At 39.9% G+C, this 17,441-nt stretch overlaps 1 protein-coding gene across 3 annotated transcripts in view; it reads left to right on the top strand.

Annotated features, from left to right (window-relative positions):
• Positions 1–17,441, top strand: part of Lrig2 (leucine rich repeats and immunoglobulin like domains 2) — a 50,462-nt gene that overhangs the window by 18,397 nt on the left and 14,624 nt on the right. For all 3 annotated transcript variants that reach the window (XM_041638025.1, XM_041638024.1, XM_041638023.1), the window contains exons 5-11: positions 527–670; positions 786–929; positions 1,407–1,550; positions 1,756–1,899; positions 6,840–6,920; positions 9,051–9,122; positions 9,403–9,471. In XM_041638025.1, the coding sequence (XP_041493959.1) occupies positions 527–670; positions 786–929; positions 1,407–1,550; positions 1,756–1,899; positions 6,840–6,920; positions 9,051–9,122; positions 9,403–9,471 (798 nt within the window). The remainder of the gene's footprint in view (positions 1–526; positions 671–785; positions 930–1,406; positions 1,551–1,755; positions 1,900–6,839; positions 6,921–9,050; positions 9,123–9,402; positions 9,472–17,441) is intronic.

Below are 17,441 nucleotides of genomic sequence, written 5' to 3'. Positions count from 1 at the left end.
TCCCAAACACCCATATGAAAATAGGGACATGGCTGTGTGTGTCTATAACTCCAGCATGGGGGTAGTGAGAGTTCGATGGCCAGCCAGCCTGTCTAGCCAAAATGATGGACTCCTGGTTCCATGAGTGACTGAGCTTCTGGTTTCAGGAAAGACCCTGTCTTGAGGTATTAAAGTCAGAGAATGGTAGAGGTAGTCCTCTCTTCCCCCATACTGCTCTTGCCTCTAAACCCCTCCCCCCACATTATGCACATTCACCTGGACAACATATACACATGAATACACACACAAAAAGCACGATGCTTGGTGTTCATACCTTTGCATGGTGTGTGTGTCCCATGACTTCCTTACAACCTTGGCACATGACTTTTCTGACATAAAAAAAAAGCATGATTTGGGGGGCTGTGGGGATAGCAATTAAATGATTTGACAAAATGTGTATAGTTAAGTGATGGAATTGGAGCCAGAGTTACAGACTTTGGTTAGTTATCACTGTTTCTTTTCTTTTGCTTCTACCTTGTCATTTTAGGAATTTGAGTAATAATAGGATAACCACCTTGGAGGCCGGTTGCTTTGACAACTTATCGGGTTCTTTATTAGTGGTAAAATTAAATCGTAACCGAATTAGCATGATTCCACCTAAAGTCTTCAAGCTGCCTCATCTCCAATTCTTGTGAGTATCAAAATTATGGATTGTAAGAGACAAGTTTTCCTCTACAGCTGTTTTTCTATTTAAATTACTGTTAGAGTAACTCAGCCAGTTTTCTAACTGAAATATTCTGTTCAAGGGAGCTGAAAAGAAACAGGATTAAAACTGTAGAAGGCCTCACCTTCCAAGGTCTTGATTCTTTACGCTCATTGAAAATGCAGCGAAATGGAATTAGCATACTCAAAGATGGAGCATTTTTTGGCTTGAATAATATGGAAGAGTTGTAAGTACTGGGATGGGGAGAGTTGGGAGAACTCTTGCTGGGCTTTTAATAGCTAGTGTAAATAGCTAGTGTAGTTGCTTAGTTAACAGAGATACATGGTTTTTCTGATGTGAGGTAACATGCTAAAACCTTCACTTTCTTCCCCTCCCTCCTCCCCTCCAAGACTGAAGCATGGCCTCACCCATGCTTTCATAGAGACTTTTAAGTTTTTTTTTTTATTTAACTGGTAATTTTGTTAAGTTTTTCAATATAAATTACATTGTTTTGACTCACCAGAATTTATCTGAATCAGAAATCCAATACCACTTGGTGTGTTTGTTTTATAGATACTTAGTCCCTTTAGGGCTAGATCTTAAGTTTCTTGGGTCACTAGAGTTCAGCAAAGGTGTCTGTTTGTCAAAGCATTTAAGGGAGATTTAAAATCTTGGTATTGAACGTCTTGTTTTGAGTTACTCACTTCTCTCTATAATTGAACAGAGAACTGGAACATAATAACCTTACAGGAGTGAGCAAGGGGTGGCTATATGGCTTGCGAATGTTACAGCAACTGTATATGAGCCAGAATGCTATTGAAAGAATCAGCCCCGACGCATGGGAGTTCTGCCAGAGACTATCTGAACTGTAAGTGTTGAGTGGTGTTTGGTGGGAGGGTGTGAGACTAGAGCAGATTGGAGTAAATTACTTAGCTCATGGTAGTCATGAGAGCTAGCATCCGTATTTACTCAGTCTTTGTTAGAAACCCTAAACTTAGCATGTCAATGGAGTAAAATTTGTAGGTTGGGCTAAATACAATAATTTTTGACATTCAATGTTTTTTGTTTTTTAGGGATTTGTCCTATAACCAACTGACCCGCCTTGATGAATCTGCCTTTGTGGGTTTGAGTTTACTGGAGAGATTGAATTTAGGTGACAATAGAGTCACTCATATTGCTGATGGTGTATTTAGGTTTCTTTCCAATCTTCAAACATTGTAAGTTTTTGTTTTGTTTTTTAAAATCTGTTTTAGATTGAAACTAAGCAAATGAATGAAAATAATCAGTATGAAAATGGATATATGCTAGTATTTTGAGCTTCTTTTGTTCTCTGTCCCATAAATAAATTTTACTGCAGCTTACACTTTAATTCTGAGTTAATCTCATAACATCAAAGCCTTTCCATGCCAGTTGGCAGTGTTAGAATGCAGTCATTGCTTGTTCTCTTGGTGGGTAGTGTACAGAACTCCAGCCTTGTCTGGAAGGATGTAGGTGGATAGTGGTAGCAGTCTGCTCGCTGTGGTAGTTTGTGTGTGTGATTTTTGGTTCTTTGGGGGCAGTGCTATGGTGTAAAACTTGAGCGTGCTAGGCCAGCACTTTACTGCTGAGCTACATCTTCATGCTTTGCGTAAAAGAAACTAACGTCATCTCAGTGTGTAGCTTAGCTCTGCCTTCCAGGTACAGGGATTATAGGCATGTCCTATCGTGCTTGGCTAAATGGTGTGTGTGTGTGTGTGTGTGTGTGTGTGAGAGAGAGAGAGAGAGAGAGAGAGAGAGAGAGAGAAGTGCGCGTCCATGTGCTGCTGTTGCTCTCGATTGATTATTGACTTTGTTCAGTGGAGCAGGACCATTGATGAATTTCATTGCTTACAGAAATCTGGCTCAGGTAGCAGTGCCTGTGAGACCTCATCTTTTTTTCTTTATGAAATTTATTTTCTTAGATGAATTATGTATCTGGGCAGCCAGCCTTCACTTTATTGCACTAGTAGCACTTGTGTAATGCCAGAGTACAGGACAAGTCTTACAAGAGGTTTGTGTTCTTGAGAAGCACTTATCTACCAGGCACTGTAGAAGGGGATGGGGAAAACCTGCTCAGGAGACCAAGGGTTGGGTGTGTGGGGGTGAGTTTTGGGACAGTGATAACCCTCTGACAGCTGGTTTTCTCCAGGATGGGCCTCATTTTATGTGGGTGAGCACCACTTCTGAGAGTAAGATTGTTCTGCTGTGTCATGCCCGGAGGACAGTGTTCCACAGCATTCCACCCCCTTCTTCCTGCCCTTGCATCTGCACTCCCTCTTCCATGAGACTCCCTCAGCCTTGGTGTGTTTAGTTAAAACCATATCCATAGATTTAATTGACTCTTTCCTACCCTTTCCTTTCCCTATTCTACTCATCCTCTCCTGCTCCCCTGCTTCCTTTCTCATGTAAACATTTCTACTTTGTTTTTCCTCTTCCTACTTTTCTATCTCCTGGGTTCTATCCTTTCCCCCTAAGAATGTCTTTTGTCTTTCTTAGGGGCCCCTTTCTCATAATTTAAATTCTTAATGGCTCTTGATTAGAATACTTGGTGATTATTACATTCAAAATTAATAAATGGTTTCAGGAAAGAGATAGGCTCCAAATTTTGGGACCTAACCACCAATGAGAAGGAGACATAAAAAATATAAGAAAATACTCTCATATTTATGATGCACACTGTCTAGTTACTATTATACTTAGTTACTTAGTTCTATTGCTGTGAAGAGACACTATGACCAAGGCAACTCTTAGGAAAAAGCATTTAATTGGGGCTTTTCTTGCATAGCAGGGAGTGTGGCAGGAAGTGTGGCAATAGGCAGGCATGGCACCGGAGCAGTGGCTGAGAGCTCATATCTTGATCCCCAGATAGAAGACAGAAAGACTGGGTCTGTGTGGGCTTTTGAAACCTCAAAACCAAAAACCCTGGTGACATACCTCCTTTAACAAAGCCACACACCCCTTCCAGTAAGGACACACTTCCTCCAGCAGGGACATACATAACCCAGTCCTTCTCAAACAGTTCTAACTGGAGATCAAACATTCAAACATAGGAACCTATGGGGGCTGTTCTCATTCAAACCACCACATTCCACTCCCTGGCCCTATACAGTTGTTAGCAATATCATGATGAAAAATGCATTTAGTTCAACTTCAGAAGCCCTCGTAGTCTTTCATTGTCTCAACACTATTTAAAAAGTCCAGAGTCTCATCTGAGACTCAAGGCAGTCTTCTAATTATAATTCCCTGTACAATCAAAAATCAAATATTTCCAACATACAATGGTACAGAATGTACATTACCGTTCCAAAAGAGAGAAAAGGGCATAGGAAACACTAGACCAAAACAGGACCGAAACCCAGCAGGGCAAATTCCAAATTCTGTATCTCTATGCCCAGTGTAGATGGTTTTTTATATCCCACTTTTCCAGCTTTGTTGACTGCAGCACGTTTCTCTGGCGGGTTCTACACCTGTCTATAGCTCTTGACAGGTGTCTATAGTTCTGGCATCGCCATCATCTTGGGATCTCCAATGTAATTACCCAGGTTTCACCTTAATGGCTTCATGAAATTGCCTCTTTGGGCCACCATGAAGGGACTCCCCTGCCACACACCTTGCCTAAGCGACTTTCCCTAATTGCTGAGGGATATTCTACAATTCCTTTCCTGTATCCTTGATCAAACCCAGAGCAGTGTGGCCAGAGTGTGAAGTTCCACTGCGTGGGCTAAAACATGGTCTCTTCCATGAGTTACATTTGCATAACCTTTGACTTGGTGATTTCCTTTGCGACATAAACTTTCCTTTTTATAAGTTGTAGGATTAGCTGAGTTGGTTTTTGCCCTGAGGTACCATTCCTTTTATTCCATTTAGCATCAGACCTTTCTTTAAACTTCTCATCTTTGTGGGCTTGCTTGGCTCCAGTGTTACATACACTCCAGTGTACTCCCCACCCCAACTCTATATTTTATTTTCTATTTCTTTTTGCATTATTGGCTCCTTTTCATTGTAGATCTGTGTGATAGTGATCACTGATAACCACATAACACAGTTAGTGCTAGGCTGCTTTGAAGTCTCTACCAGTGACATTAGTCCAAACCTCTTCAATTTAGTCTTTGACAGATTTTTTTGGACAAAGGGCAGAAAGCAGCCACATTCTTTGCCAACACATCACAAGAATGGTCTCTAATATTCTTCTCTTCTGAAACCTTCTGAACCGGGTCTTCATAGGACACATTGCCCTCAGTACTTTAGTCTTCCATGCTCCTACTAGGGTGGCCCAGTTAAGCCCTACTATAACATTCAACTGCTTTGTTCATCCAAAGTCCCAAGTCTACCATATCTCTTTAAATAACAGTATGGTTAGGCCTGTCACACCAGTACCCCAGTTCTTGATACCGACTCCTGTCTTAGTTCTACTGCTGTGTTGAAACACTATGACCGCGCTGGAGTGCTGGCTCAGAGGTTAAGAGCACTGTGTACTCTCCCAGAGGTCATGAGTTCAATTCCCAGCAACTACATGGTGGCTCACAACCATCTATAATGGGATCTGGTGCCCTCTTCTGGCATGCAGGCAGAACACTATATACATAATAATAAATAAAAATCTTAAAAAAAAGGAAAGAAACACTATGACCAAGGCAACTTATAAAAGGAAACATTTAATTGGGGGACTTTCTTACAGTTTCAGAGGGTAAGTCCATAACTATCATGGTGGGGAACATGTAACGGCAGGCAGGCAGGCAGGGCACTGGAGCAGTAATGGAGAGCTTACATCTGATCTACAAAATGGAGATAAAGTGAATGAGACTGGACCTGACCTGGTTTTGAAATTTTAAAGTCCATTCCCAGTGATACCTCCTCAAACAAAGCCACACCCCCTAATCCTTCCCAAATAGTTCCACTAACTGAGGATCAAGCACTCAACTGTAGGAGCCTAAGGGGGCCATTTCTCATTCAAACCTACACACACATACACATATACAAAAACATACCTGTATATGTAGACCAAATTGGCCTTAAACTCAGAGAGTTCTGCCTCTGGAGTGCTGAAATTAAAGGTATGTGCCACCATACCTTACTAATTATGAGCTATATTAGCGTTTTTGCTTGAAGAGGGCTAAGTAAGAAGAAATCTCTCAGCTGAGCGGTGATGGCGCACACCTTTAATCTCAGCATTCGGGAGGTGGATCTCTGTGAGTTCGAGGCCAACCTCATCTACAAGAGCTAGTTCCAGGACAGCTAGGGCTGTGACACAGAGAAACCCTGTCTCCTGTCTGGAAAAAAAAAGAAGCCTCTTTATGTAATCTTATAAATCAGAAAGCATGTGTCTTAGTTTAGTGTAAGATGGCTTTAGGAAGCAAACTGATTAAATTTTTTGTGATTGAATATTTTTAATATAACTGATATTTTATCAGCACATGATATATACAATTGTACTTCCTCTGAGAATGGAATGGTGGATTTTAAAAGACCATAGTTTTCAAGAAAACACAGTGACTACTCTAGCACATGGGCATACCATTTTTTGATTCCCAAGGGGAATGTTAGATTGCTCTTGAGCTGTGAAGCTTTGTGTTGGTATTACTTTTTGAGCTATTTTAAGGTTAAGGGCCCAGAGGAAGGCTTGAAACACCCAGAAATCCCATTAATCTAAAATTACATTTGTAAGCTGTTATCTATCTTCTTTATCTTGAAACCCTTCTTTATGTAGGATCCTGTCTACAATTTTTAATAGGCTAGTACAATTAGACGTGGTTAACTAGAAAGATTAGTAACCTTAGCAGGTTGGTTGGCTTGCTTGCTTATTTGTTTGTTTTTATTTTTGAGACAGCGTTTCTCTCTGAAGTTCTGGCTATCCCGGAACTCATTATGTAGGTCAGGCTGCCTTGAACTCACAGAGATCCTCCTGCCTGCTTCCTGAGTGCTGGACTAAGGGCATGTGCTAACACGCCTGCTTAATTTATTAGTTCTTCTGTGTTTATCAAAAATAATCCTTTAAAAAGTAGGACTGAGTTTTCACTGTAATAATTGTTAAAACAAGGGTCAAAATTAGCATGTATCCTTTTATGCTGCCATACCATGATCTTGCCTAGTTTATGGTAGTCATATTGATTAACAACTTTTTTCTCCTTGACACTTTCAGAGATTTGAGAAACAATGAAATTTCATGGGCCATAGAAGATGCTAGTGAAGCCTTTGCTGGACTCAAAAGTCTCACTAAATTGTATGTATCTGTGGTGTTTGTGTATATAAGGTCTTTTCAAGGAGCAATTCTAAATGTTATTGGATAATGTGTTTTTTATATGGCTAGAAAGTCTGAGGCTTTCTATCATCTCCTAAAGGAAGGAGCTTTGTTTGTTTGTCAAATAGTTTGTTATTGTTCAGGTGCTTTTTATTTATAAAGTATTCCTATGGAAATGTATTTTTTTATTTCTTAGTTTCAGGTTAGCATTGTAAGAGATAGGTTTTATCATAGAATGTTATCCATCCATATGTTTTATTATTCCTTGTTCTCATTCATTCCCCTCCCCTACTGTCCTCTTCCCACTTCCTCTCTGCTTGGGTGATTCATTTTTACATCCAGGTAGTTCCTTCTGCTTTCTTAGGACTTATGTACCATGCAGTATTTCCCACCCTCCTTAAGATCTCTTCCAACCCTCTCGTGATACCTTTTTCAGTTTTATGACCTACAAACACATTTATTACACACATGTATATAATTCTAAGTCTAGCCTCTGCTTATGAGAGAAAACATTTGGTTGTATCCATTTTTCTACAAATTTCAAAACTTCCATTTTTCTTTATGGCTGCATAAAATTGTGTTGTATATATGTGCTACCTTTCCTTCATCCATCCATGTTTCAGTGGACACCTAGGCTGTGGCATATTGACTCAGAGTCCTTCAGGTATATATTTACCAGTAGCTTAGCTAGGTCAAGGTAGTTCTATTTTCAGTTTTTGGAGGAACTGCCATACTGATTTCTTTTTTTTTTTTTTTTTAAAGATTTATTTATTTATTATGTATACAACATTCTGCCTCCATGTATGCCCACACGCCAGAAGAGGGAGCCAGATCTCATTATAGATGGTTGTGAGCCACCATGTGGTTGCTGGGGATTGAACTCAGGACCTCTGGAAGAGCAGCCAGTGCTCTTAACCACTGAGCCATCTCTCCAGCCTCCTGCCATACTTGATTTCTATAGTGACAAGTTTGCATTCTAAATCATGTGGGATTTGAATAAGTTACAGAATAGAGTTTTCCATTCAAGTAAGAGAAATAAATTGTTGTGTTAGGAGCAGCGGGCTGCGTCCCCGGCACCCGGCTGCCCCCACGGCTAGCTTTACCCGAAATAATTACACGGAAACTGTATTCTTTTAAACACCGCTTGGCCCATTTCTATCTAGCCTCTTCTAGGCTAGCTCTCGCACCTGGACTAGCCCATTTCTAATAATCTGCTGTAGGCCACGAGCTGGCTTACCAGGAATGATCTTAACCTGCGTCTGTTTGGAGTGGGAGAATCATGGTGACTCCTTGACTCAGCTTCTTTCTCCCAGCTTTCTGTTCTGTTTACTCCTCCCACCTATGTTTTAACCTATGAGGACCAAGCAGTTTCTTTATTGCTTAACCAATGAAATCAACAGATTGATATATGACAATAAATGCTTTAAGAAAGTGTAGTTGAGCAGTAGTATGTTTAATCATGAGATATGTGGGGAATATGTCTAATAATAGGAGAAAATATTCTCCTATGAAGCATTTTACATCTTTTTGAGAAGGTTTTCTCCAAATATTTATACTTGTCTGAATGTCTTTAATATGACCATCTTTTATTAAGGAGAGAAGTGGGGAATTTAACCTCATGTAGCAGTGGCAAAGTATCAGCAGTTTAGTGGATAGGATGACTGTTCAGAGGAGCTCTGAAATGTCGAGAGTTTTCATGTTGCGCTTTGCATTAATTAGTAAGTTCATAACTTTTTTTAAAATAAATGCTTGCTTTCATTAAGCCCCAATTCAGTGTGTATAGTTTTTTTCTCTCAGTTATGTCTCAATAAAGCCATTAAAGGGGCTAAAGAGATGGCTCAGAGGTTAGGAATGTTTTCTATTCTTTCAGAGGACCTGAGTTTGGTTCTCAGCTCGTAACCACCTGTAACTTCCACTTGAAGGGGTCTGATGTCCTCTTCTGGCCTCCATAGACACAGCACTCACATGAACATACCTCTACCCCACCATCTACACATAGACACATAATTAAAAGTAATTTTAAAATGTGTTACTAAGCCACACTATAAACTTTTAACTTAGTATACTTTGTATAGATAAATATTTAATTAATTTTATTTTATTTTATTTCAGAATCTTACAAGGAAACCAGATTAAGTCAATTACACAGAAAGCATTCATTGGTCTTGAATCCCTTGAGTATTTGTAAGTATTTCATATATATTTGCTCACTGCAGAATCTTTGTGCTGGGTGTGGTGCCTGCCTTTAATCTCAGTCCTCAGGAGACAGAGGCAGGCAAATTTTCCTGAGTTTGAGGTCAGCCTGGTCTACATAGCAAGTTTAAAGCCAGACAGGGTTGCATACTGAGATTGCCTCAAAACAAAACAACTTTTGCTGTCCCTGGGAGGTGTACATGAACAATAAAGCATTTATGTAGCTTTACTATAGAGATGGCTACTGATTTTGCATTTCTCTTGATTTCAGAGATTTGAACAACAATGCTATAATGTCTATCCAAGAAAATGCTTTTTCTCAAACTCACTTAAAGGAACTGTAAGTATTTTTTTTTCCTCTTTTAATTATTAGTGCTTTTTGTATGTAAAGTACACCATTTGTGTGCTTGGTGGAGACAGAGGCCAGAAGAGGTCATAAGATCCTCTGGAACTGGAGTTACAGATGATTGTGAACCACTATGTGGGTGCTAGGAATTGAACCTGGGTCTTCAGGCAGAGCAGACAATGTTCTTAATCACTGAGCATCTCTGTAGCTCTTCATTGTCTGTAAAGAAAGACGGTGACCCAGGTGTTTTCAGAAGCATGTAATTTAAGCAGGAGATCTAGAAGTGTTGATATTGAGTTGTTTCAGTGCTGGTGTCATTTAAAGATACCCGGCACTGAGCATGCCCGAGCGTATGCTGCCTGTGCTCACAAGTAGGAATCCTTAGCACCACTCCTGGGCTCGAATGTGTACTTTACTTTCTGGACTATCAGAAACATGTGTCTCCAGTTCTTACCTTGTGATTGGTTAAGGTGGGTAGCAGTGGATTTTGTTCTTTTACTTTGTGAAGTTGCTCTACGATTTTGAGTTACTAATTTTAATGTATTTAAACTACTAAAATGCTCAGCAATTTAAATATTACAGTAGAAAAAGATAGTATTTTATACTTTTTTCACACATATTTTTAAAGTAAAAATTTAAATGTGTAGTGTTTTGCCTACATGTATATCTGTGTACCATGTATGCTTCTGGTGCCTGTGGAGTCCAGAAGAAGGTGTCAGATCATCTGGAATTGATGTTACGGACAGTTGTGAGCTGCCTTGTGAGTGCTGGGAACTGAACTCAGGTTCTGAAAGAGCAGTGATTTTAGCCACTGAGCCATTTCTTCAGCATCTTCTATGTATTTTTTAAAAATCATTTTATGTGTAAGTGCACCACGTACATGCATGTATGAGTTCAAGGAGGTCAGTCCTGCTGTCCTGGAACTCACTCTGTAGACCAGGCTGGCTCCGAACTCAGAGATCCACCCTGCCAAGTGCTGGGATTAAAGATGTGCGCTACCACCACCTGGCATGATAAGAGTTCTTAACTGCTAAGTCATATCTCCAGCCCCTAAAATTGTTTTTTATTAGTTTAGAGATTTTTCTTTGTTAAGGGAGTTAGCTGGGAATTGTTATTAATTTAAACTGTAGTGTTGGAAAATCAATATTCTAAGCGCTTTGGCTAGCGGCTACTCAAAGGGCATGCAATAGAATCAGTTCATGACAAGTCAGTGATAAAAATAAAGAGAACACTTGTAGGAATTTGTACAACAATTTGATATAATTATGACATCTTTGTAGTTTGTAGTAATTTATAAAGGACTTAGTTTTGGGACAGTGACATGGTTCAATGGATAATGGTGCCTGCCTTCAAGCCTTCAATCTTGAGTTTGATTCCGGGACCCACATGATGAAAGACCTGACTCCTACAGGTTGCCCTCTGACTTCCACATAAGTGCATGACAAGTTGCTAGACACGATAGCACACACCTTTAATCCCAGCACTGGGGAGCTAGAAGCAGGCAGGATCCCTATGAGTTTCACATCAGTCTGTTCTACATAGTGTGTTCCATGGCAGTCAGGATTATGTAGAGAGACCCTGCCATTGTCCACCATGTCCCCGAAAAGAATGTGGCATATGTGTATGCTACCCCCCCACACACAACATCTGTGCACACATATATGGTAGATAAACATTTAAACACATTTATTAAAGTACGGATTTGTAATAGGTTGGAAAATGTAAAAACTGGTTCTTACCACAGATTGAGATTTACTCCTGTCCTTATAACTTGTCACAGTAGACAAATTGCTTAGCTGGAGACTGACTGACTGTTGTCAGGATGGGAGGAGTGGTTCCCTAGATCATGTGGAGATACAGTGAAATAACGGTTTGAAGAGACATTCGTTCTTCATCCATTGTATACTCGATTGGATCATGGTCTCTCTCTCTCTCTTTATAGACAGTTGGTTTGTTTTTATTTTATGTACATTGGTGTTTTGCCTACATATGTGTCTCTGTGAGGGTACCTGATCCCCTAGGCTAAATAGATAGGGATTGTTTTAGTTTAATGTGATCTTGTGTAGTCTAATGTTCAAACCTTGCCTTATTTTTGACAAATGTCTCAAGATAAATTTTATATAAAAGTCTACTTTCTGATTTCAGCTTCACTTTGGGATCACTTGGCTAACACTTTGAAATTTTTCTTTTGTAGTGCTAGAGCCAAGCAAATGCTCTAGCACTGATCTATCCCTAGCCTTTATGACTTTATAAAAAAAATTTGTATGTTGTATACTTGATGTGTAGGGTGGGGAGAGGCTTGTATGCTGTAGCATATGTGTAGAGGTCTGAGACAACTTTGTAGATTCTTGTCTTCTTCTACCTTTATCTATGGGTTCTGGTATCAAACTCAGGTCACCAGGCTTTCATGGCAACTATCTTTATCTACTTAATCATCGTGACAACCACCTGAGCCTCCCCGACCCCTTTTGGCTTAAAGAAGTTTATTTCAGTTATGGAGGCTGGGAAGTCTAAAACCAAGACACCAGAAGATTATGCCACTGTATCAGTTCTCTTCCTGGCTTGCAGATGCTTCTTTCCCCTCATTCTCAGATGGCAGAGAGTGTGGGCATGCACTCAGAACAGCAAGAATGAGCAAGAGTAAGCCTCTTATGTTCTGAGCCCTATTTGTTTGTTTGCTTGTTTGTTTATTTTTTGAAACAGGGTTTCACTCTTTAGCTGTCCCGCAACTTGCTTTGTAGACCAGTCTGGCCTCGAGCTCACAGAGATCTCCTTGCCTCTGCCTCCCAAGTGCTGGGATTAAAGACATGTGCCAACAATGCCCTGCTTGAACCCTTTTTATATGGGCCCTCTGTCTTATGGTTTCTATTACTGTAAAGAGACACTGCGACATGGCAGCTCTTATAAAGGAAAACATTTATTTGGGGCTGGCTTACAGTTTCAAAGATTCAGTGTATTATCATCATGGCAGGACTTTGTACCATGCAGGCAGACATGGTGCTGGAGAAGGAGCTGAGAGTTCTACATCATGATCCATAGGCCGCACAAGGAGACTGTCACACTAGTTTGAGCATATAAGACTTCAAAGCCTGCCTCTACAGTGACACTTCTTTCAGCAAAGCCACATCTACTCCAACAAGGCCATACTTCCTAATAGTGCCACTCCCTATTAACTGAGCATTTAAGCACATGAGTTTATGGGGGGTCATAGCTATTCGAACCACCATAGTCTCATTATGTCGACCTGGCTGGCTTTGAATTCCTGGATTTAAGTGACCCTCTTGTATCAGCCTCCCAAGTAGCATGTTATAACACCCAACTCTTCCTGAAAATTCTTTATCTCTTTGCCTTATGAAAAGGGAAGCAATAAACTAATTTATGTGGTATGTTACCTGGAAAACGTCAATTAAGTGATACTAAATATTCTGTTGGTTAAAATACTTTGGAAGTTTTTTTCAAGTTCTTAGAAATTTGTTTATAGTTTTTGCTATCTGCTATAGTGTTAGCAATCATAATTTTGAATTTTTTTTGCCACAGGAATAACTGCATAATAAAACAAGCTCTTAACCACATTTTCCCATGAACCTCTTTGAAGCTGAAGCACTTTTGTATTATATTGTTTGCAGAAACTTTCAGGAACACATCAGAGTAAAATATAATCATCTGTGATGACAAAGGTTCATGGAGAAGATTAGACAAGAACAGGTTTCTGATTATTTATAATAACCACATTGGTACTTGTACCATTGCTCTCAGAACTTGTAGAATTCTGATGAAGGAATTAGTGGAGTTATGAAATTATTATCCAAAGTTAAAGCAAGAATTAATTATGGGGGCTGGAGAGATGGCTCAGTGGTTAAGAGCCCTATCTGCTCTTCCAGAGGACCCTGCTTCACTTTCTAGCACCCATATGGTAGTTGACAGCTGTCTGTAACTTTAGTCCTAGGGGATCCCATGCCCTTTTCTCACCTCTGAGGGTACCATGCATGCATTTGGTACATAGACATATATGTAGACAAAATACCCAAACACACACACACAAATAAAACACTTCAAAAATTAATTATGGGGCTTGCGCATAATGGCGCCTTTCTTCAATCCCAACACTAAAGTAGGGGAGATAGTTGGATCTCTGAGTTCCAGGACATCCTGGACTACCTAGTGAATTTTTTTTTAAGATTTATTTATTTATTATGTATACAGCATCCCTTCCGTGTATGCTTGCATGCCAGAAGAGTGCACCTGATCTCATTACAGATGGTTGTGAGCCACCATGTAGTTGCTGGGAATTGAACTCAGGACCTCTGGAAAAGCAGTCAGTGCTCTCAACCTCTGAGCCATCTCTCCAGCCCTACATAGTGAATTCTAGGTCAGTCAGGGCTACTTAGGAAGACCATTCATCAATAATAATAGTAATAGTAATAATAATAATAATATGATGATGATGATGACTGAACCAGTCAAGTTGCTGGTTCTTTACTGTTCTCTTTCCAGATTTAAGGAACTCATTTCTGTTTTTTCTTAGGCTTTCTATGACTTGGAACAACTTGGCAAACTATATCTTTAGGGGGGATATGATTGCCTTCCTCTATCTATAGAGCTCTCCAGAATTCAGAAACTTAGTGGGTATCATTATTTTCATGACAATATAGTTGTTATGTAAAGTGAGTTGGATTGTATTTCCGTTTAAGAGTACACAATTGGAGAGTTTGACTAAAATATCATATTTGAGTGACATAAAGTCAGGTATGACTAGAGAGTTTTAAGGAACTCAGGTTGACCTTAAGACACCAATGTTTATAAAGCTCCTGGAAAAACTTAAAAGTTTTTCCTTATAAGTAAGCATGTTCTGGCTGTCCCACAAACTTCTGAGTATTTTGGGAGCCTTTAGGACTAGCTGTGCAAGACTAGCAAAAAAAAGAACTATCCGAAGGTAAATCCTGGAGCTTATGTCTGGTGGCCAGTTCCTGACTTGGCTTCCTAACCTGCTGAGAAGCTTTGAAAACTTCCAGCAAAGCTAATTTAAAAAAGCCACTGTGGTCAAGCACTATTCTCACTGCGCTATAAATAATGAGCCAAAGCTAATGAGAACTGGCTTTATTTTTAAACAAGAGTAAAGGGGAAGGAGTGGTTATAGAGAGAGAATTGTTGTGTCCTTTGTGGTTTCTGTAGTGTAGATTTGTCAGTCTGTACTGAGTTCTCGGTCCTCTAGTTTGCTCTCGTACCTCTCGCCAGCTTTCTGAGATAATGTTTCCATTTATTCTCCAGCGTCCTGACTTGGTACATAAGGAAACAGCCTTCCCCCAAAGTTGTTAGTTGCATCAGGAGAGATGCTGTAATCGTAATCAGTCTTGTATAGCCTGCCTTCCTGCATGTTGCTGGGTGGAAACTGGGGAAATGTGGAACTGATAGTTGCCAAGATTCATCCTAACTCTGAAGATGCTTTGAGACCAACATCTAAGAATCATTGTAGTTAATCTTTTGTTGTTGTTTTTGTTTGTTGAGACAGGGTTTCTCTGTGTATCCCTGAGTGTCCTGGAACTCACTCTGTAGACTAGGCTGGCCTTGAACTCAAAGATCTACCTGTTTCTGCCTCCCACATGAAGGTGTGTGCCACCATGCTACTCTTTTCTGGATTTAGAAACTTGAGTTTACAGTTTGTTTTAGCCACTGAACCTTGTTTTTATTTTCATAGAAATGTGCCCCCCATTATTAAGGGCTTATACCATCTAGTGATTGATATATAATTTATTTATTTTTTTTTTTGCTAGTCTTGCACTGTATTGCCTTGACCACGTCAGGTCTTGACTGCATACTTGTGCAGTGGGTGCAGTTCCTTCTACTGCTACTTCTTGGTTTTCAGCTTCTCTTTGTGCTTGATAGATGGCACATAGCTCTCATCTCCTTGGGTCACAGGTCCAGAGGCTTTTATTTCTTGCCCTTATAGAATCTCCTGAGGTTTTCTTTTTAAGTCTGATTAATGGCAGTGAGGACACGGGCAGTGTATTTTTTGGGCTACTAATATCTAGGAGAGCTGGGAGGGGGTTGGGGGCTGTTACCTTTTTACTTATACAAAGCTGGGACAGCTCCAGATTCTAATCTGCTATCTACACTAGGCACCACACTATAAATCTGCTAGGTCTTGATTTCTGTGTCTAAAAAATAGGGCAGACAATGCTTGCGTGGTTATATTACCTGTTTCCCTTTAAAAGAAGAAAAGAAAACCTTTATCAGGCAAGGGTAGTGACTCAGGCCCTATAATCCTACCAGTTAGGAAGCTGAGACATGAGGACAACCTCAATTCAAGTACAGTTTTCTCTCTCTCTCTCTCTCTCTCTCTCTCTCTCTCTCTCTCTCTTTGCTTTCTACCCCTCTCACACCTACTTTGCCTACAAGAGCCTAACAGTGTACACGCACACACAGAGTTTTCCCTGAAGTGTGTGAATATTATATAATAAAATATTAGCAAAAAGTATCTTTTATATGTAACTCTCAAGAGTATCACAAAGCGTGAGGAGGAACGCCAAAAAGCATAGAAATTTTAATAAGTGCAGACTTAAAAATATTTTAAGGGCTGGGTAGATGGTTTAAAGAGGTAAAAACAGTTTCTAGGCTCCCAGGCTGATGACCTGAGTTGGATTCCCAGATCAGTGGAAGGAGTGACCCTCCATACATGTACTGTGGCATGATCCCCCTTCCCACCTAGTTAATAGAGATTTAAATCATGCACAAAGAATGAGTTGTAGTGTTCCCCAAATTGTTTGCTTTCTCTGCTAAGGGATCACGGAGAGAAAAACACTGATCCCTCAAAGGGATCTGTTTTATAGACAACATTTTTTAAAAGTGACTCTCACTCTGAGTTGAAGTATATTGCCAGAGGGCTAAAGTGCTTTAAGTCTTGATGAAATAATTTGAAAATAGCAGTATACTTCCCACATAGAGCTCTTTCAGTGCTTCAAAATCTGTGACTAGCCTTGCCCACAATGTTTCAAGAATTTAAACGTCAGGAACATAAGCCCGATACATGACTATCCACACCCCTTTCACCAGAATATACTAGTTATTCACCTTCTGACAGACTTACCCAATGCCCCTTGTTCTTTTCTTACCTTCACCTTTGCATCTCTGCACATATATAGTTTTTATGTAGACATTGTACATATAAGTCTTGTTTTCAGACCATCTAAAAGTTGTAAAGACATTGAGGGACTGGAGAGTTGGCTTGGCTGTGAAGAACAGTTGGTGGTTTTGCAGGGAATTCAGGTTTGGTTTTCCGCACCCACATTTCATGCTCACAACCATCTGTTTCTCCAGTTCCAGGGGATCTGATACTCTCTTCAAATGTCCTCAGACACCAGGCATATACACATATTACATATACATGCAGGAAAAACTTCAACACATATTAAAATAAAAAATTATAGATGTTATGATACTTTATTTCTGAATAGCTTGGCAGGTATTTTCTAAAACCAGGGACATTTTTTACATAGCTACAATGTCATTTTCATACTCAATGAAATTAACATTTACAAAATTATATCTAGAATATTGCTTATCTTCAAATTTTTCCAATATCGGAAATATCACCCTGACTGGAGATGCAGCTTAGGTGGTAAAGTGCTTTCCTAGCATGCCTAAGAAACTCTAGGTTTAGTTCCCAGTTAAGCCAGATGTGGTGTTGCACAACCGTAAATCCTAGCATTTGGGATGTGGAGGCAAAAGGACTGGAAGTTAAAGGTCATCCCTGTGTACAGTGAACTCAAAGCCATCCTGGAATATATGAGTCCCCATCTCCAGCAAACAAACCAAACACACAGAAGTATATACACATGCATATAATATATACACATGTATATCCCTCCCTGTTTAGAACCCCTACCCACGAACAAGAATTGTGTCGGTAGGTGTCATTGTGTATTTCTGAGATTCTAAGTTCGAGGCCAGCCTGGGTAACTCTTGTC

This window comes from Microtus oregoni, unplaced genomic scaffold, assembly GCF_018167655.1.
Source record: "Microtus oregoni isolate MIOR12 unplaced genomic scaffold, Mior012 000054F_ref0000373, whole genome shotgun sequence".
NCBI classification, from domain to species: Eukaryota; Metazoa; Chordata; class Mammalia; order Rodentia; family Cricetidae; genus Microtus; species Microtus oregoni.
Note: the sequence above shows the minus strand (reverse complement) of the source record. Positions and strands in the feature narration are given on the sequence as shown.